The 27531-nt window shown below is 37.9% G+C and overlaps 1 protein-coding gene across 4 annotated transcripts in view; it reads right to left on the bottom strand.

The window, feature by feature from the left end:
- Nucleotides 1-8597: 8597 nt before the first annotated feature.
- Nucleotides 8598-27531, bottom strand: part of MFSD1 (major facilitator superfamily domain containing 1) — a 26734-nt gene continuing 7800 nt past the window's right edge. For 3 of the 4 annotated variants that reach the window (XM_063105289.1, XM_063105306.1, XM_063105298.1), the window contains 9 exons: nucleotides 23845-23947; nucleotides 21966-22064; nucleotides 21216-21327; nucleotides 20260-20316; nucleotides 19796-19952; nucleotides 18397-18494; nucleotides 17685-17797; nucleotides 12753-12800; nucleotides 11795-11856 (listed from right to left, as the gene is read on the bottom strand). In XM_063105289.1, coding sequence (XP_062961359.1) covers nucleotides 11795-11856; nucleotides 12753-12800; nucleotides 17685-17797; nucleotides 18397-18494; nucleotides 19796-19952; nucleotides 20260-20316; nucleotides 21216-21327; nucleotides 21966-22064; nucleotides 23845-23947 — 849 coding nt within the window. Of the gene's footprint in view, nucleotides 10512-11794; nucleotides 11857-12752; nucleotides 12801-17684; nucleotides 17798-18396; nucleotides 18495-19795; nucleotides 19953-20259; nucleotides 20317-21215; nucleotides 21328-21965; nucleotides 22065-23844; nucleotides 23948-27531 lie in introns of those variants that run through there. The other variant, XM_063105280.1, reaches the window with a different exon arrangement.

The raw sequence follows: 27531 nt of genomic DNA, 5'->3' as shown, positions 1-27531 counted from the left end.
AAGCACACGCTCCTAAGCTTGATGCACACGGCCCCATCCAAGCAGTCAGGAGCCAGCCCAAGTTCTCCTGGCCTTTTTAGGGCAGCTCCCGTTTATATAGCTGCTGTTAACTGCAGATCACTGGGTATATCTCGTGTGCTCTTTTACTACATTTCTTAACCAGTGTTCTTGTTAGGAAAAACTCTTCAGGATAAAGTAGGAGATAGGGAGTAAAGAGGCTGCGTGGAAAATGATTCACCTTATTTTTATCTAAACATGATGTCTCAGTTTATGACAAAAAAAAAAACCCAACAAAGCTTAACCACTGTCTTAAGTCATAATGATATTCATTTCCTAAAAGAAAAAATTTTTTAATTATTTAAGTTCCAAAGTAATCCAAAAAGATAACCTTAAAAAATCCTCTTATATTTAAATAATAATGATCTCCAAGGACTTCTTGGATATATATACACATTATCTAATAATTCGTTATGATCTCCTCTTGAAGAGAAGGTAGATAAATCCTTTTTATAAGAACCAAAGTGTAACCCCTCATTACCATCCCACTGTAATTATGGGAAATGTCTTAGTAAACCATATACATATCTAAATTATAAAATTTTATTCTAAAACTACAGTTTATTGCTTTCAAGGCCACACAATAATTAGAACTAGACTAAGTGTTGTTTAGCAGAATTCCTCGGGATAATTGGTTTAATGAACAGGCAAGGATGTTTTCTAATTAGCAAGTCAGCTGTTTTCACATAAATATGTGTTTCTACAGGAGCTGAGATAGCTTAAAATTGTTTGCTCCCTTGAACATTCTCTCAGCTCTCTTGCTTAAATTATCAGTCTCTGTCCCTTTCTTTGCGTAACATAGAGGGAAGTTTCAGCCAACTTACAGTACTAATTATCACTCCTTACGAATTAACAAAGTTGCACATTACTGGAGAACTAGTGCACCAGACTCCTCCAATAAAAGTCTGGAGCCATCCCAGGTCACATTAAGCCACTACCTCTAATGCCCACTAGCCTGTCAACCCTGGAGATGAGAAGAAAACAAATCTAGAATTCCCAGGATGCATTACTTTACACTCCCAGCCAAAATTTTCCTGCTTTTAAGTCTTTATAGTTAACCTATGTGCTTGCAATTATTTCTCTGATCCATATAAGGCTAATTTTGCTTCTGCACAGTTTTTTGACCTACTTAACAGCAACGTATAAGCATCCATTCTTAACTTATTTCTGGAAAGTTGTAATCAAAAAAGTCTTAGTCGACATCATATTGTGGGTTTTCAGGTACAGTAATCTCAAGATACTAGAATCAAACTAGACTATTCCCTTTGGGGAAAGGGCCTCACTGTAAGTGGAGCTGGGAATCCACTGTCCAACATAAGCCAAGAGGATATTCCCCACTTCCTTGTGATTAGTGAAAACCAAGTATAGAAGGAGACAAGAAACCAGAAAAAAACAAAAATTCTTCCTGAGTCTACCCATTCACTGCCCACCACTCTGGGGAGAGCTGAGATCCTCAAATTTGTTATACTTTTGGGCCCCAAGCACTTTCCAAAATCTTTCTGTCCTGGACAGGTTAAAACAAAACTGAAGGTCAGCAAATATTAACATGCTCAAAGTACCATATTGGGGCTATACTGGATGAAAATATAACGGCTATAATCACTTACGTAAGTGTCAGACACGGTCCCAGCCCTTAAGGAGGTAACATACTGTTAGAGAAACAAAATATAAAAACATAAAAACAACAATATGAGCTTTAATTAAGTTTAACCAACTACAGAAGAACTCACATCATTGATTATCAAAATGTACAGGCAGAAAGTACTAGAAGAGTGGGGGTCAGGGAGCACGTAGGCAGAGAGGGCCTCGAAAGGCATCCGGAGCGTGCTGAAGGCTGGGAGAGACTTCCATCAAAAGAGCCTCCCAAGCAGTGCACAAGATGGAAAGAGGGATCATTGCAGGCAATTTAATTTGTGTGAGCCACTGGTTGGCTCCTGAAGGGAAGCAGTTGGAGACAGTGCTGGAAGGGCTGGCTGGTGTGATTGATTATGAAGCCCCCCTGAAGCCAGAACCACTCCTCAAGGCAGGAGGAACTAGCAAGAGCATCTGAGCCGAGAGCAATACAATCAAAGTTGTGATTTTGAAACTTAATTTGGCAGCCCCCATGTTTTGAATGAAGTACAGAAAAATAAAATGTCACAACTAGACTTCTGCTAGGTCTCCTATTTGGCCTCCCCTCCCTTCAAAGCCATCCTACACCATACCTCCAGATTTTCTTTAAAACGGTATTTTACATAAGTCACACCCTCCCCGATGGTCACTTCCTCCCTCTACCTGCACTTCCACAGGGTAAAGCCCCAACTCCTCACGCTGGCATAGTCCAGCCCCATCACAGTCTAGTCCCAGCTGAACTCTCCAATCCCAGCTCTCCCACCACACCCGTGGATTTCCACCCTCCCTCCCGTGTTTGCCATGGGTCCACCACTCTACATCCCCGAACAAAACCTTCCCCAAGTGCCAAGTACTCCCCTTCCCCAGGCCTTGGGACCAACCTCCTTCAGCTGCCTCTGATCTCACTCTGCTCTGCTGACTCACCCATGGGAGTTATCACCTTGGAGTTGACGAGGGGCTCCTTTAGCACTGCAGGTCTGTTTTATTTCCCTCACTGCTGCGTTTTCAATCCATAGAACATGGCATCTGAGCAACATTCTGAACATGGTAGACAGTAAGCAATGGTGATACTGAGAATGAAGAAGAGGAAGGTGATCAATACTCAGAAGACCACTGCGGTGACCCCAGCACACAGACAATGGGCAGAACTAAGGTGGCGTGAGTAGAACTAAAGAGTTTAAAACATATTGGAAGAAAGAAGAGAAATAAAATGATTATTTAGACATGATTGGTAGGAAGACATAACAAAATGATCGAGACTCCGAGCCTGAGGAATCTAAAGAATGATAAACTAGCCCCTAGCACAAAATAGACATTCAATAGTGGGTGGAAGAATAAAGGAAGGGAGGCAGGGAGTGGGCCTGTGCATTGTGACCAGGTAAGCGTGAGCAGCTACAGTGAGAGCTCCAGCTGGAAATGTGCCATGGAGATTCAGGGACAGCTTAGCTCGCTCCGGGTTTGGAGTTACCTGTGCAGGCAAATATTCAAAGCCACCTTAGTAAGTGATATCTCTGAGGGAGAAGTGACGAAAAAGAACAGAGGACCCAGGAAATACAGGAGTCATAAAAAGTCCTGACAGTACAGGGATAGGAGTTGCTGTTGGATAACAGAGTATCGGGAAATCAAATGAGTGAACAGTTTCAATAGAGAGAGTAGTCAAGGGTGTCACATGACAAACTTATGTGAGAATGAAACTCATGAGAGAGAATGAATAGTTATCTCTCAGCGAACAGCTCGAATGCCACTTCTTCCGAGACGCCTCACCTGATCACCCATCAGAAGGCCCTCTCCTTCTCTGAACTATCGTCCACACCTCTCTTAAGGCCCATTTCTCCTTCTACCAAGTATAGGAGGCATTATTTAAGTCTTTTCGGTTCCCCTCCTAAAGAATCTAGAAGATCGGTTGGTAGAGTGTGGTGCTGACAACAAGATCAAGGGTTCAGATCCCCATACACGCCAACTGCAAAAAAAAAAAAAAAAAAAAAAACCTAGCAGAGGCTTGAACATATGGGTACTCACTAAATCTTTGTGGAATAAATGAATATACAGCAAACAATTCTCCTGTGTATGTTTTTCTGGAATTACTGCTAAATCCAATTTATGAATGTGTGCCTGTAAAACTAAATCACAAGTTGTACGGGATTTATTTGTTCTAACACCCACGAACTCCAACTCAGAGTGATGCCAGGACACACAATACCTGCAAGCAATCTCACTTTTTTTTTTTGGCCCATATTTCAAAGACCATAAAGAGAAAGTTTTTCATAAAATCGCTTGCAATTAAACATAACCTGAGCTTATAAAATTATGTACTCTCATTATCTTTTACTTTCTTGTACACAAGCTAAATCTCTTTAGTATTTCGATTTCCCAACTTTTTGTTTTGTTGAGGGTTTTCTTTTAATGTATCAAACAACTTCAAAGGTAATGGCTTCAAGAAGAATTCCATGATAAGAAGTAGAATATATGTTCTTGCAGCAAGCGATAGCTGGGCATTTTTATAGTGGTTAAATTATGAACAAAAAGCAAAAATTGCCACTTCAAGAAAATTGAAGAATCGCAGAGCCTGAGAATGTTCCACTCTGCGAGTAGAAAAACACATTAACAAAGAGACCTTTATAAAGCATTAACCTGGCAATCAAGGAAGCAGCCACTGAAGAATCCTTATGCTCTCTTCTTTTATAGCCTGGTTTCTTGCAAGGGTAGTCTCCACTTTTCACTGCAATTTCTACCTGAATTCATACTCCTAATCATTACAAGCTGGCTGCTGCCATCCCTCCATCTCATTCTGCTGAAATAGCTCTCAACAACCCACCAATGACCTGCCAGTCACAAGCTGAATGGCCACTATCAGCCCCCATCCTGCTTGACCTTTCCACGGCATTTGTCACTACCGCCCACTCCCTCCTTAAACTCTCCTTTGCTTCCACAGATTGCTTCCTGCTGCCATCCTGTGTGAGGGGCGTGTCCCAAGATCTATCCTTGGCCCTCTGTCTTCTCATCCCACTCTCTTCCTGGGAAACGCCTGATGGCTCCAATGATGGCTCCCAATCCTCTCTCCAGGGAAATCCTCTCTCGCGTTTCAAACCCGTGTCTCTGTCCATACAGGTCTCTTGAGCACAAAGCTCCACAAAGCCAGAACTGAACTCATTTTCCTCTCAAACCTGCAGCTCCTCACCTGTGGACTTAATAGCCTAATAGCACCACCATCCATCCAAACCAGAAATCTGGGAGTTGTCCGTAATTCTGGCTTCTCCCCCACCTCACATCCAGTAAATGATCACATTCTTTCAGTTCAACCTCCCAAGCATCATGAGAACACGTTCCTCCTTTCCGTCTTCACCACCACTGCCTTAGTTCAAGTCCCGTCATCTCCAGCTTCACGGCTCCAACCCATTAACCATTCTCCTGTCCCCAGACTTGTTCCCTTCAGCCCCCAATTCATTCCCTTCCTACTGCTTCCGGGGTCGCCTTACTAAAATGCAAATCCTGTCTTGACAACCCCCAGAATAAAAATATTCCAAAAGCTCAAAAGATTAAGATCACGATCCTGAAGATGGCATAATGTGGTCTGTCTTGTAAAAAGCTTTCAACGTAAACTCCCTCGTGCCGCTTTCACTCAACCAGCAGACTCAGGAATTGCTCTGAGACCGCTCCTCCTAACTCGCACCCCGCTCCTTCGCTGCTTAGATGAATCCTCCTACCGATCCTTTATGATGCAGCTCCAAGACCATCTCCTCTGGGAATCCTGGAAGCATCCTAGGTTCTCTGAACCTCGTTAAGTCCCTAGTCATTGCTCAGTGATAGTCCTCTCATCACACTGTGGCACAATCACTGAAACACTGACCCTGTGCCCATTTCCCTCACTCACAGATGCGACCCTTGAGTAAGGCGGTCCATGTTTTCCACATCTTCAAGTCGCCAGCTCCAGTAAACAGATGTAGGTTCAATGATGCCAGAAATGAATAACACAGAATTCCACACCTATCTTACATCAGCAAGCAACATTGCATCATTACAAGCATCATGCTTGTAATTTCTGAGAATCGTAAGATGCTATCAAAGATAATTGATCCCAATTTCAGAGATGTTAAAAGGTAAAAAATTGGAGTCTGTGAAATGACATATTAAAGTGGCATGATCGTAAAAATCTTAAGTATTTAGTCATTAGTCTAGGAAAGCATTTAAAAAATCTAAGTGCTGTAAAATCAACCAAAACTTTCTAAGGTAACTCAAATCCAAGGGTACTTCAAAAGCTTATGGAAAGATTTGTATTATCTTTTAATTCTATTTTTCCACAAACCTTCTGAAGTATGCTCATACTTCCACATGAAGGGAACACATATATGTTATCTTAAAAGGCAATTAGGATATTTTGCCTGTGAAATGTTCATTTTGGAACTATTTGTTCTGCATCCTGATTATGATACATCACACAAACATCTATTAAAAATATTCACAGAATTGTGAAAAAAACTGAAGTCATGGAAAACATTTTTAACTGTGCACTAAGGATGATTGTTCTTTTAGACCCAACCCTGCACCCCCGCATCCACCAAGCCTGGACTCCAGCTCCACAGACCTCACCAGAACCCAGAGGACTCTTATCTTTCCTCTAACACTTACTCCATCTCATGGCCGACAACTACAATTCCAAGAGGCCCACCTTCCCACTCCTTCCATGTCCCTGGCCCAGGCTTCTTGCTGCTCACAGGGTTTCCCATTCTTCCGCTAGCCCAGTGTTTTGTCCCAGCTCCTGAGCCCTGTTTCTCCCAGCTCAAGCCCAGCCTCTCTCTCACCATCCTCCTGCCTCACTCCATCGACTATTCACCTTCTTGTCCACTTTACCCTGTGAAATCTGGGCTCTGCTGAGGTGGGAGGAGTAGAGGATTTGCCTTTTGTCCTGAGACTTTTATTTACCTCTTCCGCAGGGCAGATAGGATCTGCTCCAAAAGGTTAAGAATTCCCTGAACATGTTAAGACACAGAGCCCCCAAATAATCAGATTTTCCTTAGAAAACTGTAACAAGCCCAAATATTGGAGAGAGGGAGATATGCCTTACAAGAAGCTTCAAAGTGTCATCAACGCACACCTTCAGCTGAAGGAACAACCCACTGGATCCTAGAAATTCCAGAAGGTGAGTTCCGTTCCCTCTCTGGGGTGCTTCATTTACTTGCCAGAGTGTCTAAAGGAATGTGAATGCAATCCTGGAGGGCCCAGCTTGCCCAACCCATCAGCTAAACACAAGAGGTGAAGATACTTCAGTAGACAATGTTTTAGGTCATCCATCAATGAGTATACGTCAAACATACGATAATTAACCATATCCTTATGCTTCATAAATTAAGAATGCGAGTGCTAGACTCTCCTGATTTTCTAGTTTGCTAATCAGAAAGCTACCACTTAGTACAACTTGGGAGACATGCAAAGGTGATCCTCTTCAAAACAATGAAATGAGAAAATCCTACAAGTACATGGTGATCCTAAATGAAATGCCCTGTAGGTCCACTGGTTTTTATTACACAATAGACTTGTAGTCAAATCTACAAGAGAAAAAAATCAGTTTAGGGAATAGAGGTTAGGCAGGGCAGCTGCCAGGATGTGGAACTGATAAGATCCACCAAGGAGAAGACGTGTGCTCATGAAGACATGACTACACACACAAGAACTCCTGAGGGAAATGAGGGCTAATAAATTTGTGGTAAGTTTGGCTGTTTGGCCGAATGTCAAGACTTTTCAGTATTTCTTATAAAACCTCAAAGCTTAACCCATCAACCTCTCAGCAGCAAATCACTGCTCAGGCTCAACACCTGAATCCCCATTGGGGCACTCAAAAACATTCAAATGGAAGAGGCGAAGGGGTGAGGCTGAGCTTGAGGCATTCCAGACATCATGAACCACTTGCAGACAAGTTGGAGCTATTCTTTGCTACCACTGAATACCAAAACCAAAAAAAAGATGCATTATTTCACTTACCCTTTATCCCATCTCTCTTCTGCCTCCAGTCATTCCCTTCACATGCAATTTTCCTGTCAATGCAAATTCTATTTCTAATCTTGCGCTTGTTTAATTTCCATTTACATCCTCAAAGTTCTTTGGAAAGCACTACCTCTTACCTTCCTCCTTTCTAAACACTACCACTTTCTTCAAACAGTAGCACTCAAACTTGCATTGAATTATGTTCTTTTTTTAAATCTTCTATGTGGGTTTTTTAAAAATTAAAACAAAATTATAAATTTTTAATTGATGAATAATAACTGTGTTTATTACAGGGTACGATGTGATGTTTTGATCTATGTATAAATTACAGAAAGATTCAATCAAGCTAATCAATGCATCCATCACCTCACCAGTCTTTTTGTGAGAACATTAAAAATCTGTATTAGCAATTTTTAAATATACAGTATGTTATTAACTGTGGCCACCGTGCAGGGCAACAGATCACTAAAACTTATTCCTCCTGTTTAAACTTTGAACCCTTTGCTCAACTTCTCTCTCTCCCACCTCTCCCTCCCCCACCTCCCCAGCCTCTGGTAACCGCCTTTCTACTCTCCATTTCTAATATCTTTTATTACACAATAAATATTTATTGTGGAGAAATTAGAAAATATAAATAAAACAAAAAGAAAGTTGTCGCCCAGACACATTGGTGTATATATCCTTCAGACAAGTTCTGTTTGTTTTTACAAAAATGTCAGCACTAAGAATCTTCCAAATAAAAATGCCATCAATATTATTCCACATCAATATGATTTCTAACAACACCATTTAATGACTGCTTAATATTTCACTTCAGGCATGTGATACAATGGACTTAATATCCTATTCTTATAAATTTGAGTGGCTTCCAATTTTAGACTATTATAAAATCTTGCAATGAAGATACTTTCTTAAGATATATTTGCATGTATATCTGATGATTTCCTTAGGACAAATGATTAAAAATGGAATCACAAGACAAAAAGCATGCAGCCCACCACCATCCTCTTAAGTGTTTTTATTCATACTGCCAATTTATCCTCCAAAAAGTTTATTCCAACTTGCTTTCCTTTTTATTTACGCATCATTCAAAAATATTTATTTTGTGCCTACTTTGTGCTGGTCACTGTGGATACAGCCTTATCAGCAAAACAGACAGTCCTTGCCCTCATGGAGCTTACAATCTGAGGAGGAGACAGACACCCACACCATCACAAATTCTTCATTAGACAATGAGGTAAGCTAAGAAGGAAAAATACAGGGCTTTTCAAAGATGATGGGAATTTTAGAAGAACATGACATAGGCTGAAGGGTCTGGGAGGGTTTCCATGAGGAAGAATGGTTCTGGGATGGGGGCTATGGTTTTCTACCATAAATCAGGTGAAACCAGGTTATAGAGAGCCCTGGAGAAAATGTCCTAAGTGAATGGAACAGAGTGGACAAAGCCCCTGAGAGCAGAGGAACACAGCACATTGGAAAACACATAAGCAGCTCACTGTGGCTGGAGCACAGAGGCGGTGGAGAGTAAGGCAGGGGCCTGGCCACCCAAGCCCTGCGGTGGCAGCAGCAACTTCCTGCACTCTGCCTCACCGGTGAGACCAATATTATAGTCACATGGCAGTCAAAGTCTAAAGAACTAACAACTGAATAATGACATGATTAACTGAAAATCAGAAAAAAGTGGTAAATAAAGTTACCCTGCATAAGGAATGCACTTTCAATCTGTTCCAGAACTTTTAGGCATACAATGTTATGTAATGTACTTTAAACAATATAATCGGCTAAATACATTGGTTTAATATTTGCTGTCTAAAATATCTGCATGCCCATAGAGAGCAAAACATATAAAAAAAAATTCCTTGACATTAATATTCTAAGGCTAAGTCCATTAAAAAAGGTTTAAGGTTTATCAGAGAAGCTTCATATTCATATTTTATTTAATACAAAAAAACCAGAAATGTACCTAAAGCCCTACTCTGGAGACAAAGCTACTCCCATAATATTTCAGTGACTGTAATCAAGCAAGTTTTCTTTATTCCAACTTGGGTACCCTTATAATATTTCACATGAATAAAAGTTAAAATCAGTGTTTTAGTATTTTTTTAAAAATCAAAAGTTAGGAAACATCAAGTATTCCTTGTCATGTTTTTATTTATCCAGGGAGATAGGAAATTATCATAAATTGAAGGACACTTTTTATTTAGTAGCCTGTAAGAAAAAAACGACAGAAAGTGTGTACTACAAAATTATGTGCCTAAGTGATTAGGGTCCTCAGTGACAGAGATGAGAAACCCAAAAGGGTCACTGCTCAGCCACCCTCATAACTAGAGCAAGAACAGCACATCTGCTAGTCGTGAATATAAAGAGACTTCAAAAATTTATCTTTTGAATTCCCTATCACTTTTCCCTTTCACAAAAGGGAATGCCTATCACAATGCCAATGTTTATTCTGCATAAACCAGTTTACTACCCCCCTCAAGTTTTTTTTTTTTTTTTCTGCTCTAAGATAAAGAAAAGGCCATAAAGATACACTTAGTGAAAATTATCTCAATATAAGATCCTATGTTTTCCATTATTTCCTGTCCTTCCTGAAGTTCACCTGGATGTTCCAGAGCAATTTTCTAAACTGTTCACTGTGGATTAGCCTTTTCAAAGTAGAATTCTTCAGCAACACACAATGTAAAAGCCAGGCTGAAACAGTCCTCACAAATACCCTTTGAAATAGGTAAATTTGAAATAAAATTTTCGAGTCCATTATTTTTCCTAATGACTAAACTCTGAATAAAAAACTTTTTTAAACAGAGGTTTTCAAACCAATGACGTGTGCAGCCCATTCTCATGATGCAGTCATTTAAACTTCTCATCTGTAAAACATAATGCAATAAATTATCAAAAAGGTAGAGAAAAACCCATGAAGCCCCATCTGGTTTACAAAATAAAAACCATAAGCATTACAAGACATGTAGTGTCAAATATTAAAAGTTACATATTTTTCTGGATAATTTTTTAACCCTTCTTGATCGCAAAAGTAACAGAGGATTAATATAGAAATTTTGGAAAACATGGAAAAGCAAGAAAAAAAATCGTTGTAACCCTGCCATTCAAATAGAATTGTTAATATTTGGGGGTTATTTCTTTCAGCATACTTTCTTTTGTACACAAGTAATTGGGTTTAAGGCATACACACACCTGCATACTTTTTCTTATTCAAAATTGTTTGCATTTTTATCTTTTGTTTACTTAACATACGGCATGTTAAGTATCCCTGACATTAAAAATCCTTCTCAAACATGATTTTAACAACATAGTGTATGGATGTGCCACGATATATTTAACCATTTCCCTACTTTGGCACATTTATGTTGTTTCTAATTTTTTTACATAATAAACAAGACTGTCATAAAGGTTAAAATTCATAATACTTTTGATTAGTTTCTTAAGACATATTTCTAAAACCAGAATTACTATGTTAAAAATGAATTTGATAGGGATAAAATCACCAACCCCCCCACCCCCACCAAAAATAACCACAGCCTGTTCTACCAGACTTTAACTTATTCAAAGGTCACGAAACTTATAATTACATGACACATATATTTACAAAAAAAAATTTTTTATCATAAAAAATTCAATGTCTAATAAAATTAGAAAGAAGAGGAAACAAAATCACCATTAAGTGTTAGCATATACTTATAGAAAAAAATTAATTTAACTTAAACCCCACACAGTATACTTTAATCTGTTCCAAATGAGTCAGAGAACACAGAATAGCATGTTGGTACCAGAAGATGAAAAATTATCTCACCTACTTAAGAAAAGGAAAATATCTGAGAGAATGGAAGAGGAAGCCCAGAACAGGAACGTAGGACAAATAAACAACTGCCTACAATAAACCAGCACTACAGACTCTCTCTCTCACTTTCTCTCAGAAGGCACCTTAGCCCAACTCTTTTTTCTCATCTTAAAACTTGAAATTCATCTTTTTAAATTTTCTGAAACAAACAATTTCATTATAACAGTAACTGACATAATGGTTAGCACTTGAAATTCAAGGAAAAAAAAGGAATTTCTTAAAAGTCTAAACTCAATACCCTGAAATAAAATGCTGATATTTAAGATCTTCAAAATAAAACTTTTCTTTTAATACTTACTGGGTATGGGAAAGTTTTATTTCTTCCCTTTGTCTCGCAGAATAATTTAGGTTCCCACCTAAAACACAAATACATGTGGAATCCTTTCAGTGTAAGTACTGTAAGTAAAATTTGACACCCACTCCCTCCCTCCCTCCCCCCCCCCCCCCCCGATCTGCATAGATACACCTTATTTTAAGCAATAGAAGAAGCTTTGGGAGAGGAAAAAGAAATAGTTTATCTACTGGAAACTTCCCAAGGGAAAAAAATAAAATCCTTATGTGATATGCATAATCACTCCTTAATTTTAGCTTTTTTTGTTTTAATTTGGACTTACATATTGCTCCAAATTTTGTTAACTGGGAGACTGTATCAATATTCAATAATAGTGAAAACAAAGAAATATTAAAGGAAATGACCTAAAATTATTTAAACAACATGTGTATTACATTCTGCTAAGTATATAACACTCTTTAGGAGAAAGCAGTTAGAAAAAATTAGTAAGGACAACATCAAAATATTATAAAGACCAAAAATAAAAGCACTAATGCATATAATTTGTATCTGCCAAAAAAAAAAAAAAAATGTAAACGAAATACTTTCAACCTCAAAATGCAAATTACAGTGATAAAAATGCTTTTTAAAAAATATATAAAATGATAACAGGAGGGACTCTAGGTTATTTTTAAATGCCATATTTCTTTACGCTAACCTAAAAATATCTAACGTTTTGTATGACAAAACAAACTGATCTAGTTAGAAGATAAAAAAAAATGATAGCAATTTTAATAAATGTGAAGACTCAGAATACATAACTATATATTACATTATCAAATGTGTTTCCGTCACTGTGAACAGAAAGTCATTATTACATGAACTAAAGCACTTGGCCCCCAAAGAGGTATGCAGACAATCCAGGGACCCCACAAGAGATCCGTGGGAGTTTGAGAAGAAAACACCAGAACTTCTACTTACCTCGGGCACGATTCACCAAATAGAGTAAGACCACAGACAAAAGTGACACTAGGAGTGAAAAAACACAGGGGCTTTAAAAACTATGTATTTCTTCTCAATGATTACTTAATCATAATTACAAAGTAAAGCTTAAACACAATCAAACCTTTATTAAATAGCATTTAAAACTAAAAACATTGTTCACTATTCATTACTTTATTTTTGAAAAAATACTATTGAATACTATTCAATAATGACTACTATTCATTATTTTATTTTCCAAAAGCACTAAAAGTAAGTTATACACCATTTTCTCCATGGACTACCCAGCCCAGGGCTGGCAAAGCCAGAAACTGAGAAACTGAGAACCCCAGAGGAGAAAGGAGGCCTCTCTGTCTCCTCCCTTTGTAATTGTTGGTCCCTTCCAGCACTTTCCCCCAAATCCTGCCAGCCTCTAGACTGTTTATCACAAGCCTTTTGGGGGTTTTAAGTCTGAAAACCCTATGTCCATTTTACAAATTAAATAACCAAACATTAAAATATGTTCATTAGACTCCCAGAAGCCCACAGACAGTAGGCTTTTTGAGGTGTTTAGCTTTTTCCCTTAACAAGTGAGGCCCACTGCTTAATTTACTTTATATTGAAATAGCAACAAAAACATTTTTAAATAGCATGGTGTTTGGTGTGAGACCCGACTGAAATTAAACTACATGTTGCAGCATCAAAAATACACAAACAAAAAAACAAAAAAACACTTAATAATCTAACGTTTCGAATTCCTACATAACCCGCTTTCTAAAAACACACTTTTTTAAAATTTGATGTGTTTGTTTCTAAAATTGAGATAAGAAAATGCATTCAAGTCTACTCCTAAGCAATGATCTGCAAATACCACACTTCAAGTATCGATAGTCTTTATTCCCTAAAAATGAAAATAAAGTTTGATAAAATCATCACTGTGGTTTGCCATTTTAAACATACGATTGAGGTATAAAAGACATCTTGATATGTTATAGGAGAATTTTTTTTTTCAGATAAGCACAATTATCTATGGAAAAAATTTTTAAAAAGATTATCTATGGAAAAATGCTGATTTATTTTTATAGTTTTTCAACAGTTTTCTCATGCTTCCTATTTATAACCAATGAACCATATAGGTAACAATTAAATAAAATACTAAAAATAAAAACAACTTAAAACTGCCTAATAAATAAACCATGACAATCACACCTGAATAACACCAATGTCCACACATTCACGCTAAGGACATACTCAGGACTCTTTAAATTGTTCCACTTTAAAGGTAAAAAAAATTTTTTTTTAATTTTTTTTTTTTTTTAGTATTCCTAATTTATTTATTTTTATTTTTATTTTTCAATATACAATGTAGCTGATTTTCGTGTCCCTTTACCAATTCATCTTTCCCCCCTCCCTCAACATCATATCTGTTCACTTGTCTTAACAAGTTCAAGGAATTGTTGTGATTGTTGTGTTGTCTTCCCTGCCTCCCTGACTACTGTTTGTTTGTATATTTATTGACTGATTTCTAGCTCCCACAAATAAGTGAGAACATGTGGTATTTCTCCTTCTGTGCCTGACTTGTTTCACTTAATACAGTTTTTTCTAAGTCCATCCATGGTGCTGCGAATGGTAGTATTTCATTCTTTTTTATAGCAGAGTAGTATTCCACTGTGTAGATATACCACAGTTTCCTTATCTACTCATCTGATGATGGACATTTGGGCTGGTTCCAACTCTTGGCTATTGCAAATAGTGCTGCAATAAACACTGGAGTACAGGTGTCCCTTCAACATGATGATTTCCATTCCTCTGGGTATATTCCCAGCAGTGGAATAGCTGGGTCATATGGTAGATCTATCTGTAATTGTTTGAGGAACCTCCATATCATTTTCCATAAAGACTGTACCATTTTGCAGTCCCACCAACAGTGTAGGAGGGTTCCTTTTTCTCCGCAACCTCGCCAGCATTTATCATTCTCAGTCTTATGGATATTAGCCATCCTAACTGGAATGAGATGGTATCTCAAAGTGGTTTTGATTTGCATTTCCCGACTGCTGAGTAATGCTGAACATTTTTTCATGTGTCTGATGGTCATTCGTATATCTTCCTTTAAGAAATGCCTATTTAGCTTCTTTGCCCATTTTTTAAACCGGTTACTTTTTTTTGCTGTAAAATTGTTTGAGTTCCTTGTATATTCTGGATATTAATCCTCTGTCAGATGTATATTTTGCAAATATTTTCTCCCACTCTGTTTGCTGTCTTTTCACTTTGTTTCTTTCTTTTGCTGCACAGAATCTTTTTAGTTTAATATAATCCCATTTGTTTATTATTCCTTTGGTTGCCTCTGTTTTGGGGGTCATATTCATGAAGTCTGTACCCAATCTTACTTCTTCGAGTGTTTCCCTTATGTTTTCTTTAAGGAGTTTTATTGTTTCAGGGTGTATATTTAATTCTTTAATCCATTTTGAGTTGATTTTGGTATATGGTGATATGGGTCTAGTTTCATTCTGCTGCACATGAATATCCAGTTTTCCCAGCACCATTTGCTGAAGAGGCAGTCTCCTCTCCAGTGTGTGGACTTGGTGCCTTTGTCAAAGATCAGATGGTTGTAGGTATATGGGTTGATTTCTGGATTCTCTATTCTAGTACATTGATCAGTGTGTCTGTTTTTATGCCAGTACCATGCTGTTTTAATTATTATAGCTTTGTAGTACAGTTTAAAGTCAGTAGTGTTATGCCTCTAGCTTTATTTATTTATTTTTTTGCTCAGAATTGCTTTGGATATTGGGGTCTTTTGTTATTCCATATAAATGTTAGGACAGTTTTTTCCATTTTAGAGAAAAATGTCATTGGAATTTTGATGAGGATTGCATTGAATCTGTAGATCACTTTGGGTAGTATGGACATTTTCACAATGATAATTCTTCCAACCCAAGAGGAAGGGGTATCTTTCCATATTCTTGTGTCCTCTTTAATTTCTCTCAACAGTGGCTTATGGTTCTCATCGTAGAGATTTTTCACATCCTTGGTTAACTTTATTCCTAAGTATTTTATTTTTTCGGTGGCTATTGCAAATTGGCTAGCTTTCTTGATTTCTTTTTCTGCACGTTCATTGTTGGAGTACAGAAATGCTAATGATTTTTCTGTGTTGATTTTGTATACTGCAACTTTGCTGAAATCATTTATTAACTTTCAGAGTTTTTTTGTAGAGGCTCTACGTTGTTTGACATATGGGATAATATCATTGGCAAACTGGGAGTTTGACTTCATCTTTTCCTATCTGGACGCCATTTATTTCCTTCTCTTCTCTGATTGCTCTGGCTAGTACTTCCAACACTATGCTGAACAGGAATGGTGAGAGTGGGCATCCTCGCCTAGTTCCTGTTCTTAAGGTCAAAGCTTTCAGCTTTTCCCTGTTCAGGATGATATTGGCAGTGGGCTTATCATATATGGCTTTAATTATGTTGAGATACTTCCCATCTATACCTAACTTGTAGAGTCCTCATCATAAACGAATGTTGAATTTTGTCAAATGCCTGAAAAAGCATCTATAGAAATGATCATATGCTCTTTGTCTTCGATTTTACTGATGTGGTGTATCACCTTGATTTGTGTGTGTTGAACCAACCCACTTGATCATGGTGTATAATTTTCTGTATGTGTTGCTGTATTCTGTTAGCTAGTATTTTATTGAGGATTTTTGCATCTATATTCATCAAGCATATTGGACTGCAGTTTTCTTTTTTTGTTGTATCTTTGTCTGGTTTTGGTATAAGGGTGATGTTTGCCTCATAGAATCTGTTTGGGAGAATGGACTCTGTTTCAATCTTTTGGAATAGTTTTTATAGAATTGGTATCAATTCCTCTCTGAAGGTTTGGTAGAATTCTGCAGTGAACCCATCTGGTCCTGGGCTTTTCTTTGTTCGGAGCCTTCTGATAATAGCTTCAATCTCTTTGATTGTTATTGGTCTGTTCAGATTTTCTATATCTTCTTGACTCCGTTTTGGTGCTGGTATGTGTCCATAAATTTATCCAGTTCCTCCAGATTTTCAAATTTGTTGGCATATAGTTGTTTATAGTAGTCTCTAATGATTCTTTGTATTTCTGAGGCATCAGCTGTAGTATCATCTTTTTCATTTCTAATTTTTTGTTATTTGGGTATTTTCTCATTTTTTTTTTAGTTAGCCTTGCAAATGGTTTGTCAATTTTATTTATCTTTTCAAAAAACCAACTTTTTGTTTCATTGATCTTTTGTATCGTTTTTGGGGTTTTTATTTCATTAATGCTCTGATCTTAATGATTTCTTTCCGTCTGCTAACTTTGGGTTTGGAGTGTTCTTGTTTTTCTAGTTCTTTAAGGGGAAATGTTAGGTTGTTTACTTGCCATCTTTCCATTCCTCTGAAGTAAGCATTTAATGCGATAAATTTCCCCCTTAATACTGCTTTTGCAGTATACTTCTCACAGGTTTTGATGTATCATTATTTTCATTACTTTCAGGAAATTTTTTGATTTCCTGTTTAATTTCTTCTTGGACTCATATGTCATTAAGTAGAATGCTGTTTAATTTCCATGTGTTTGTAGTTTCCAGAGTTTCACTTGTTATTGATTTCTAATTTTAATCCATTGTGATCTCAAAAAATACATGAAATAATTCCAATTTTTTTGAAAAACAAAAAATATTTAAAACAGAATATGAAGCAGATTCCACTGTTGCTTTTAAGGACAGGAATCTCCTGAAAAATGCTTGTGAATCTTCAGAGAGCTAGAAAATCAACAGCTGTGAAACTCTGATACATAGGCTAAGAATTAGGCAAATCTGTAAGACACGCCTTAGGGATTTGGTTTCAAAGGTGCGGAAAAATCTAAAAGTAGAAATGAGAACATTCTGCTACATATTAAAAGAAACTAAATGTTGCCAAATGGCATACTCACAGGAAACACAGGCAATGAAGAAAACTTCTAAAAACAAATATCCCCGAGTATCCAATATCATGCCAGCAATGATGGAAATGACTGCCAGCCCAAGATTCTGAATGGACTGCATGCTACAATTTAAGGAATATTAAAATACATTTAATTGTCAAAAGTCTTCACACATAGTCTAACACTTCACTACAAATATTAGTATTTGTAAGCCACATACTGTGAGTGTTAAGAAATGTTTTCAACCAAGGATGACTTGATTAGATTTTGTCTTTAACCCATGACTATTTCCACTACTAGACTGTCTGCTCAAAGGTAAGGGAGCTTACCTCGTTAAGTGCAGTATGTACTCAACATCTTCCTGCTGAATGGAAGGAAGGGTACGTGAGTACCAACCACATGTGTGGTTCTCCCTTTTTTCCTTTTTGGGCTAGAGACAGGACTCAACTTCTCAGAGAAGTCCTCATATAAATAGGCAGGAGGATGGTAACATCAGCAATTACCTCTTATGGGCTTACTCCAGCTGTCTTGCTGGAGGCATGAAGCTATTTTGTTGCCACAACAGTATCTTAAATAGATTAAATGACTTCCTGTTACCTCCAGATTTAAACCTATCCTAGAAGCCGGAAGTTGACTAGATTCAGAGACCTGTAGTTTTATATGATAATTAAGTTGACACAGCAGAGATAGAAATATACGATTCATTAGTGTAACTACTTACAAGCCATATGCAGTTCCCAGTTGATGTTCAGGAACTACAAATGCCACCATTGGCCACAATGCACAGGCAAGCAGTGAATAGGAGATTCCCAGAAGACACTACAGAAAGCAATACGGAAAGGGGTAAAAATCTTACATGTTAACCAAAAGGTGATTTTCCTTTGATGCAGATTAGCAAAAGTGACATAGCACCTAATACATGAATATTCCAGCAAATTTTGTTGAAATCAGGCTAAAACTCATATTCAAAATATACAAAAATGTCTCCGCCCTCTCTAAGAACACACTGTCTTAATCACTCTCACTTGTCATCATCACATTATATGCACACGTTACTGGTTGGGGGCCAGGATGCAGTAAAGGGCCAAGCAGGAAAATAAAGCTAATTTGCAAAAAGTTCTTACCAATGTTTCAGGCAGGCAATTTTCCATATTTATTAGGAATTACGAATTAAGCAATATTATGCCAATAGCCTATTATCCTGCCTCTGGCTCATCAACACTCAACTGCAAAGCAGAGGACAGAATCAACCACCACAGTGGCTGTTAAACATCACCTAATGCTGACTACTTTTTCTGCAATGAGAAAAAAACCTTAAGATTCAAATTTAAATAAGTATCATTTATACCTATAGATTGGCAAAGATTAAAGTAATGCCAATGTCAGTACTGACAAGGATACAACAAAACACATTTGTGTATTACTGGTGAAGTTATACGTGGCTAGAAAGCTATTGGAGAAGTTTCACAATATCTATCAAGATGTTGAATAAGCAAAGCTTCTGCTCAGGGAGCTTCCAGGAACTGGTGCTGTATCTGTTTGAAATATTTTTACAGAAATATTTCACCAAGTGCACAAATATTTATGTTCAAGATATTCCTTCATTAACCAGTAAGAAATGCAGAGTTCAGCCTCTGCTTTTAAAAATGACATTCTGAAGAACAACAACAAAAACCTGATGAATTAATTACCACTTTTTAAGAGTGGTAATTTCTTTGACTCTACCAAGAGTCAAAGAAAAAGAATGGATGCTAGGTGATAGATTTTTGGGGGCCACCTATGACAGAATGATTTCCTTTAATGAAGTTCAGAAAATTAAGTGGAACTAACAGCATCCTGGCTTTTATAAGTCTATTTTATTTCAAATTCCATTTCAGCATTGAGGTTACCCTGTTATACAAAACCAAATGAAATAAAAGATACCTCATACAGTAATCACTTATAATTTATACTTTAAAACATAATTATTTTGTAGGAACTGAAATCAAGTCCTTGTTCCTCACTGTCATAGGCACTGCCACCTGAGTTCGCTCATGCACCTCCTGACATGGACTTGACAAAGTCTTTGTGGAAGTCCTGACACCGTCTGCCCGCTCCCCAGGTGTTAACAGAGACATTACCATAGCGATCCAAGGGTTCCACATCGTAAAGGCCAGCATCATGTGGGACACAAGAGTGGTCGCTACTGCACACAGAACCCAGATGATGTTCTTCCCTGTTTTATCCACCAGGAGCCCGAATACTGGGGACATGGGAGCTGATATGACATATACAACACTGCCCAGAGAACAAATAAGCTATTTAATGAAATACAACAGAGCTAAAAATAAATATCAAAAAATCCCTAAAAATATTACACAAGGCAAATCCTAACTCATTTAACAGTCTTCTAAGAACACTCCAAGCTTTCTTCAGTTTTCTATTAATGCAAAGATGGCCATTCAGGATTCAAGTCCCAATACTGTTTTGGCTTCACACTATGGATGTTAGGTCACATGCATCATTTTTGCCTCTTATAACATTTTGTTATAATTAAAGACCCACAGTTCCCATGCAATAAGCATTTACAGAATTAATAAAATACCTGTTAATTGCATTTGCTGCCTGGGTAGAAAATCCGAATTTCTCTTTAAAGAAAACCCTAAAATTAAAAAGATAGAGAAATGAGCATATTAGAGAAAACTACTCTGTTTTCAAAAAATAAAGGCAAAATGAAGATGAATAAAAATAATCCTTAAATTTAATAAACTTTTCTTTCTTGATACTGATTTCCCCACCTTATTTGATATTCATCTTCAAGCAATCTGCTAAAGCTTAAGTGTTTATAGAAATACTTCACTGACTAAATAAAATATGATGCCTTTTTTTCCCTTTTATATATTCGGCAAACAGTACACACAAATTCTCAAAAACCAAATATTCCAGTAAAGGAAATTAAGGCTGCTTCTTTTTCTTAAAATCAGTACTGATAGGTTCTTTGCTAAATGATAAGTAGGGTTCTTGCCTTAAGTGATTTAAAATGACAGTCTGAATTTAAAGGTTGTAAAGACATAAAGATACACCCCACAAACACACTCACACTCACACATTGCTCTGTTTAAGCAGCTGCCAAAGAAAAAGGAGAGAGAAGTAGAAGCAAAGAAGAATTTGCTTTGAACCCTGAAATTAAGTCTGGCAAGATTACAGTCCTAGCAAACGGAGAAGTGCCCAGTCGCAGTGCACCAATACATGGTCTCCATTCTCAATAAGAGGCTTCCTAATCAAGGAATAAAGAGGAAATAAAAAAGAATACTAGTCCAAAATCAAGTATTGAAACAAATCAATATTTTGCATCTAAAACTGTTATTAGGTTTCTCCTCAAAAGAATAATAAGTGTTTTAAATCAATACTAAACCTTAAGAAAATCAGTTGTATCCCAGGATATAAAATAATTCCTATATAAACTACAACCAGAGAAGCAAGATTTACTGCTAAAAAAACTACATGTGATTGAGCTGTCATAATTTAGCCATAAAAAATAGAACATTGGAGAATACTCACACCCCAAGTCCAATAAAAGGGAACACCGCAACATAATAGCAGACACAGATGATAAATATGAGCCACAGGGGTAAGGAGAAGTCCTTTACATCAGTTAATTTAATAACTTCGCCTTAGGGAAGAAAAGGAAGACTCTATCAGCATAATTTTCATACTTAAGGACTTTTCATCTATAGTCAAGATTATTTTTTTTAATCATGTGAATAACCTTTGCAATTCAGTTTAAAAAATACTTTTCTAGTAAATTACACAAACGTCATTTCAGGGATACCTTATAAAGACTTACAGAGAAAGCAGAACCTAAGAGTAATATCTACCTTCTGCTCCCTTCCGGGAACAATAACCATTTTGCAAATATACTAAGTACAATCGAGAATGCAAATTCTGCCAAAACGTTTAAGGGGAAAAAAACATATCCAGGGCCGAGCCCGTGGCGCACTCGGGAGAGTGCAGCGCTGGGAGCGCGGCGACGCTCCCGCCGCGGGTTCGGATCCCATATAGGAATGGCCGGTTCACTCACTGGCTGAGTGCCGGTCACGAAAAAGACAAAAAAAAAAAAAAAAAAACATATCCAAAAATTTAGGCAACTGGAAGTAGACTTGGAAAGTTTTATTCCCAAAAAACCACTTTATTTCCATAAAACTTTTATTTCCATTAAAAAAACACATATTAAGCCCACTGGGTTTACAACACTGCCTTAGGAACTTACGTAATTCCCCAAAGTCTCACTCTTCTTCTGTTTAGACTTACCTGTTTTTCCTTGTTCTTTATGAAGGATTCTCTCTGCTCTCTGATCCAAGTAAGCAAGGGCCAAGGCACAGATTAGTGAAAGAATACACGTTATAGCCCCTAAATGAAAAAAAAATTTTTTTTAAAGAAAACCAGACTGAAGTTTCCTCAAAGGCAGCACATTACTTAAACAGTAGAAAACATATCATCTAAAAACAGGAATGAGAAAAGCCTACAGTTACTAAATCAGGACAGAAGAGGATGAGCACATGGTAAATACTCAACAAATAGTCACTTTTACTATATCATTTCCCAGTAGAAGGTTGGAGATCAGAAGGAAAAGACTAGAAAAAACTAGTCTAGTCTTATAATGCAGAATACAGACTGAGAAAAGCTGACAACCAGCTAGCAAGTTAATCCTCATTTAATTCAGTCAAAACACCAATTGTTGATGGATGGGGGTTGGGAATTACAAAAGAAGTCTGATTCTCTAACCACCTCTTCTTCCTTCTGATTCCTGCCCAAAGTCTGTAACCTTTGCACCCACCCTCTGGCAGTCGAAAAGGCCCCACCCTCCCAAACACAGCTCTCTCGGGTTCTCTTTCCTGTGAGTTCAGCATTTCTCACTTATTCTGATCTCATTTCACTAAAGTAAATCAGGATAAAGAGTGAATAAAGTTTACACTTCTCAAGAAGAATTTTCAAAAGCTTAGTAAAATAGGTGAATCTTAGTTGGCTGACATTTTATGGTCCAGTCGGAAAAACTGGTGAAATGAATGTCAAGAGACACGGGTCTGCTGTGGTACTAATAAGCTGAATGATCTTGGACACAGAACTTAACCTCTCTGGGATTCTACTTCCCATTTACAAAATAAGAAGCTTTGATTTAATGATGGCACAGGTTTTCTTCTGGCTCTAAAATTCTAAAATTCTCCATTGTGGAGGGAAGTAGAAACTACGAGCATTTGAGGGTAACAAAGAGGTTTTAAGTAAGGTAAAAGAATTGCGAGGGAGGGTTTGGAAGGAAAAGTCTTTAGATATGACTGTCTTTTTAGTACTACCTCTCCACTGCCCTCCTTTTACCAGGCTATACAAAGGAACTATAAGGAATGAAAGATGTGCAAATCTTGAGCACAGAGCTCCTACCCCACCATGCCACAGGTCTCTCTAGAGCCCTGCAAGCAGCCATATGTACACCATGGTGCTCAGTTAGACAAATTCACTGCTCAGAGAGATAGCTGAAGTGCTGAGTCCAGAAGGCCTTGTACACTTCTCAGTGACCCACCCAGTAACTAGCACAATGGAACCTTAGCTAACAGAACTTAGGGACAGGAGAGACCTATAACAGTTTTGGTCAAACACCCACAATTCCACAGAAAAGAAAACTGAGATACAGGTTAACTTTCTTGTCCCAGATGATAGAACCAGTTAGAGACAACACTGGAACCCAGGCTCCTGACTCCCAGCTTAGTGGGTTTTCAAGCATACCACATCAAATCTGCCTTGTATAAAATCTAAGCTCTCTAGGCAGGCTGAGTAAATATGAACAAAAGGAAACAAATCTCCCTTTTGCTACAGACTATTAACACCTTACATGAATAAATTCTGATTGGTCTCAAAGAGTTTTCACATACACCATCTCTTTGTAGATACAAGATACGAACGACAACACTGAGGTAAATAAGGAGGAATGAGATCCTACATTTTAAGAAAGTGGAAATTAAAATACAAACAGGGCAAATGATGACTATTTTTAGTTAAGTCAAAGAACAATGAACTGCGGAAGCAAGCTACAACCAAAGTAGTCTGACACTGATTCCAGTGTTTTCCTCTCTACCACAACACTTCCTAGGACATGCTTTCAGAAGAGACAAGAGCTGGGACATCAGGATTCACTCACCAATCATAAGTGTGACCCCCAGTGTTGTGGGACCAGCAGAACCCAACGCAGCTTCAACCTTAGAATACAGGTACCCCATGAGGTTCATGTTCACCGTACTACCCTAAACAGAAGGGAAAAAAATTAACAGAATTTTCAATTATTTATACCTCTGCATTATTCAAAAAAAAAGGATTTGAGGTGGCTTAGAAAAACTGTTATACTAGAATTCAGATTAAATGGGATAATTTTTTTTAAAAACACTATAAAGAAAAAACTAACAAACAGATAAAGTCACAGATATGGTCACTACACAAAAAAACGTGAATTTATTAGAAAATATTAGTATCCAAAGTAACATAATATATTTAGAACTTCCTAGCAGACAAAGCAAAAATGAAACATGAGTGATAAAATTCACAGGGTACCTATAACAAAAGTACACCAGTAGCTCAAAAAAAGTACAGCTTTTGCTAGTACTGAACTCTAGGAGAAAAAAAATTCTTCCTCTGCCCATAAGTAAAGACAGTCAAAGTAATAGAGAAGATACCCTCAATCACTTATTCATTCACTCAGCAATTACTGAGCCCCTACTACACGCCAGTCACTGTACCAGGTGTTGGGAATGTAATAGAGAACAGAAGAGAAAAATTTCCAACTTTCATAAAGCTTATATTTCAGTGAAGTAAAAAAAAAAAAGCAAAAAAAACACGTAGCATATTAAATAGTGATAAATGCTTTTAAAAGTAAAGAAAACATAAAGAAGGGAAGGAGAATCTAAAATTGGGAGTGGAGGCCTCACTGAGAATGTGACTTTGTAATACAAACTTGAAGGAACTGTGGGGGAAAGCATTGCAGGCAGGACAGCAGGGCACAGGCCATGCGGGACCTGCCTGGAGACCTCCAGGGAGACGAGGCGGGCAGAGGCCGCCAACAGCGTACATGGAGGGGAGAGAGGACAAGATGAGGTCCCCAGAGAGAAGACACGGGGAGGGAAGCGAGAGGGGAAAACAAGGACTTTGGGCTGTTATTCTGTGTGAGCTGGGATGCCACTTATGCTTTAGCAGGCTCTCTCTGGCTGCTGTATTCAAAACAGAACAGAAGCGGGGGCCAAGGCAGAAGCAGGAGCACCAGTGAGGCGCTACCGCCATGATCTGGAACACTGACGCTGGGTCTTAGACCAGGGTGGTGGGCAGCGGGTGTGCTGAGAAGTGGTCAGCACGTGGATATATTTTGATGTAGAGCTAACAGGATTTGCTAACAGAAAGTACGTGGAGTGTGAGGAGAAAAAAAAGAAAAAGAGCTCAGGATGACACCAGAGTTTTTGCCTAAGCCACTGGCAGAGAAGAGTTGCCCTTAACTGAGGATAAGAAAACTACAGCAGGAGCTGGTTTGGGGACCGTGGGTAGAATATCAAGAGCTGAGTTTGGGGCATGTTAGGTTTGATATGCCTACAAGATAGACACTCAAGTGAAAATGTCCAGTAGGCAACTGCACATATGGGTGTGGAATTCAGGGGAAAGGCCAAGTTAAAATGGAAAAACTAGGTAAGATCACCAAGGCTGTGAATGTTGAAAATGAGAAGAGGAGATGTCCGATGACCAAGCCCTGGGACACTCCCACGTTTACAGGATGAGAACACTGAGACGAAACCAACAAAAGAGGTAGAAAAGGGGTGCACACAAAGGCAAGAGGAAAACTATGAGACAGTAGTACCTTGGAACCCAAGAAAAGAAACCAAGGTGAAGGAAATGTCAACCATGTAAAATGCTATCGACAGGTCAGACATTACTGAAGACTGAGGAACGAACATGTCCTCAACAACATTCTCACAGCAAACTCGGTAGCAAATTCCACACGGCTATTTCTTACAAAATGCTAGCCAGTGACAATTCTCAAATGAACAAGAAGATAAATAAGAGACTACCTGGAAACTTTCTACAATATCATCAAAAATATAAACTCCTCAAAGACAGGGATGTTGCTTTAATAATCCTTTAACTCTAAAATGCCTAACATGACCTGGCTTAGCAAGTACTCAATCAACATTTGCTGAAATAATAAGTTTAAAGGTAACAAATTGTGAAGGAAAATCAAAAGAATGGGGGACCTCCAACCCCCAGCTAAAACACGAATTACAAGAAAAATGACAAGTTCACTGTCTGAAGAAGGTGTATGATAACATTTCAAGTCCCTAAATTCAAACCCACAGCTCAGGTAACAGAAAAGTCACAGAGAGGTAAACCGAGAACCTCTGTGATCATCCTGGAAGATGCAGAGGGATCAAGAGAAGCACAAAAAGACTGAATCTGCATCCTCCCCAGCAAGCTCTGTAACAGATTGGCTCCCAAACTTTTTCATCATAAAATCCTTTCATCTCACAACATATTATGTGGGCCCTAAATACATAAATCAGATAAAAGTCAAGCACACCTGGCGGAAGCAGAGGTGGCTGCCTGAGAGATGGCTCACTCCACCTGCTCGAGTCTCCCCCACCACTCCCCAAACCCTCACCCTGCATCTTCGAAGCCTGAGACTCCCTTATACAAATTTACAGCTCCTCAGAACACAGTTTCATGTATTATAACTAAGTTATGACAACAGAGAAGAGAACCTGATGATCATTAGTAACTGGCTGTCACTGAGAATGAGCTGTGCCCCTCTGATCTTATTTCCTTCTTTGAGAAGTTTATTAGACAACTAGATCCACAAACTGCCACAGACATATCTTGACTTGCTCAAGACACGTAATGAAGCCTCTCGCAATATCCCTGTAGATAAAATTTAGAAAACATGGGAAACCACGTTAGTTATCAAAGAACTACAGATTAAAATAAGATTTACAATTTTCCCATCAAAGTGATAAAATGACTTTTTTAGAAGTAATAATAGCCTGTACTATCAAAGCTATAATAAAAAGGATCCTCTTATATCCCACGGATGGAGAGGTAAACATCCCTGGAAGGTTAATTTGGAAATATGTCTTAACAGTCCTCAGAAACCCTTACAAACCCTCTGGCTCAGTAATTCCATTTGTAGCCACCTAGTCTAAGGAAATAATCCGAGATGCAGACAAGTTTCTTAGCAAGAATGTTGGACTACAGCACTATTTAAAATAGTGAAAAATTAGAAAGAACCTACTTGTACAAAACATAGAAACACTCATATGACGAAATACTGTATTAAAAAGTTTTTATACTAAATTTCTTCTTCCCTAAGAATATGTTACATTTTCATGCCATTTATTGGTCTTTGAAAGCTTGATTTTTCATGGCAAGGATTTTTTTTTAAAAATCCTCTATTCGTAGGACTTCATGAGGATAAAAACCTAATGGGGTTTGGGACTGTCAAAACACCTGACAAGAGCATTAATAAAAACGTTAATGTTGTTCCCTGTGGGTAGTCTATCAGACCAAATATAAAATATCATGATCATTTCTAGGTTTCAAATACCAGAAGGAGTACTAACTGGCTAACTGAGACAGGTTCAGAGAGTCATGAGTACCACGATGAGGGAAGCAGGACCCATGTCATATGGCTTCACAGGAAATGAGCATGTCTGACCAAGAACTCAAGAGCTGTCTTCAGATAAGCAAAGTGCTGTCACACAGCAGAGGACAGAAACACTAACTACATTAGGCAAAAGTCGCAGCAATCAGTAAAAGCTACTTGTAAAGGGAGGTTTCATCTCTACGTGAGATTGAGTTT

The sequence above is a fragment of the Cynocephalus volans genome, chromosome 1, assembly GCF_027409185.1.
Source record: "Cynocephalus volans isolate mCynVol1 chromosome 1, mCynVol1.pri, whole genome shotgun sequence".
NCBI lineage: Eukaryota > Metazoa > Chordata > Mammalia > Dermoptera > Cynocephalidae > Cynocephalus > Cynocephalus volans.
The sequence above is the reverse complement of the archived record's forward strand: the minus strand, read 5'-3'. Positions and strand labels throughout refer to the sequence as shown.